Source organism: Aedes aegypti, chromosome 2 (assembly GCF_002204515.2).
Source record: "Aedes aegypti strain LVP_AGWG chromosome 2, AaegL5.0 Primary Assembly, whole genome shotgun sequence".
NCBI lineage: Eukaryota > Metazoa > Arthropoda > Insecta > Diptera > Culicidae > Aedes > Aedes aegypti.
The window spans coordinates 330,254,690-330,256,442 of record NC_035108.1 but is presented as its reverse complement, the minus strand read 5'-3'; the positions used below and the strand labels follow the sequence as shown (position 1 = coordinate 330,256,442).

General features: G+C 42.6%; 1 protein-coding gene across 1 annotated transcript; it reads left to right on the top strand.

Moving 5' to 3' along the window:
- The first annotated feature begins 562 nt into the window (after positions 1-562).
- On the top strand, positions 563-1,112 carry LOC23687823 (vitelline membrane protein 15a-2). The gene has a single exon (XM_011495391.2). It carries the CDS (start codon positions 626-628, stop codon positions 917-919), a length of 294 nt encoding a protein of 97 aa, XP_011493693.1. The 5' UTR covers positions 563-625; the 3' UTR covers positions 920-1,112.
- Positions 1,113-1,753: the final 641 nt, after the last annotated feature.

Sequence of the window (1,753 nt, the reverse complement as noted above, 5' to 3'; positions counted from 1 at the left end):
TACAAACTGTATGTTTCTTCTAACTGTGGTATTTGTACAACTTTGGCAGATGTTGGCCAATTTTAGTAGCACATTCGATCACATATTGACTACTTAAAGAACATGCTGTCTTTTTATTTGTAATTCCAGTGCAGGCAGGCATGAAATCGGCCGTTCGTAGAAATTAATGTTAACCATTTATCAATAGTTCATATTGAATTTCCCTGAATATTCAATGAAGGCTTTATTTTAGTGGAAGTTTTGGAATCGAACAAAATGTCCCATAAATTCTTTGCGCAGAACTATCGAACAGGTGAACAAAACGCCAAACCCATGCAAATCGTCAAATCAAACCACACTTCGTAGACATAAGCCAGCTAGCAAAGTTGATCAACAATTCCGAAGTCCAACGGGGTTACGCTACCTCAGCACAGTGGACTCTTTACATGGTTCCGCGGAAAGAACGTTTTTTTGCTACCACGGCGCACCGCCACAGTTCTAGGTGCCTTTGAGCAAAGGCGCCCGGTGAGCAATTTTCGGCATGCGCCATCGGATATAAAATACCCACCGCGGATACCTCCCATCATCAGTCACCATCCAAGCATCAACCAGCGTGGTACAACAGTAAATCAACAGCAAATCAACAATGAACAAGATCATCGCAGCATTGGTCCTCTTCACCGCCGTCATCGGTGCCCTGGCTGACTATCCAGCCCCACCTCCACCACCACCGAAGCCATACCACGCCCCTCCCCCACCACCGTACCACGCCCCACCCCACCATGCTCCGGCCCCACTCCACCCCGTTGTCCACACATACCCGGTCAAGGCCCCTGCTGCCAAGTGCGGTGCTAACCTTCTGGTAGGATGCGCTCCAAGCGTTGCCCACGTGCCATGCGTCCCGGTGCACCCACACCCACCACCACCAGCCCACTACTAAGCGGTGACCAGACCACCCAACCCGATGACGGCGGACAAGGCCTCGGAACCAGGACCAAGGAACGGTACAACGATGCGGCACAGTTGATGCGGAATAGTATTAAACAAATTGTTTTATGTTTCTTTTTATTTGGAGGATTTGGATTGAATGTTGTGAGTGCGAAGGAGAATAAATTGTTAGTTTTTCTATAAAACGGAATTTGCTATGGTTGTTGGTTCTTTGGAATAGATATCACATTGAAATTAAGCATTGGTGTAGTCAAAGGGGTAGGTAGGTCGGCGTTTTTGTTTCTACTTCTGGTCTGATAAAAAAAAAACTATATAATTCGGAGATTTATCTGCTGTTTCATTTTCTCAAAGATTGCATCCAGCTTTCATATTAGTAAGATAATTGTGCATAAAAGATACCTTCAGAGGTTCCTAAACTTTTTGAAATCATGGCGCACTCAACAATTGTCTGGGTTTGATGCAGCCCACTTTTATGAAAAAAAAAAACACGGAAGATAGAGTTTTCGAAAGTATAATCATTAGTTTAATTTTGCATTTTTGATCAATCTCGTTTTAGCAAGTCCAATTTACATTACAATAATTCAAAATCAAAATTAAGGAAAAAAATTTGGAACACAAAATAATATGTGATAATTAGTTTGATTCCCTTTTTTATTTCGGAGTTATAGTTGAATTCACGAAAAACAAGTCAGCTTTACAGGACATTGAGGTATTTAGCCGAGAATCTTGTCTTACGAATAACACAATCATCGTGAACACTGAACATTACGTAATCCAAGGTGATCCTCGCTGTTTCACCTTGGTTGCAGAAAATGTTCAACTCATC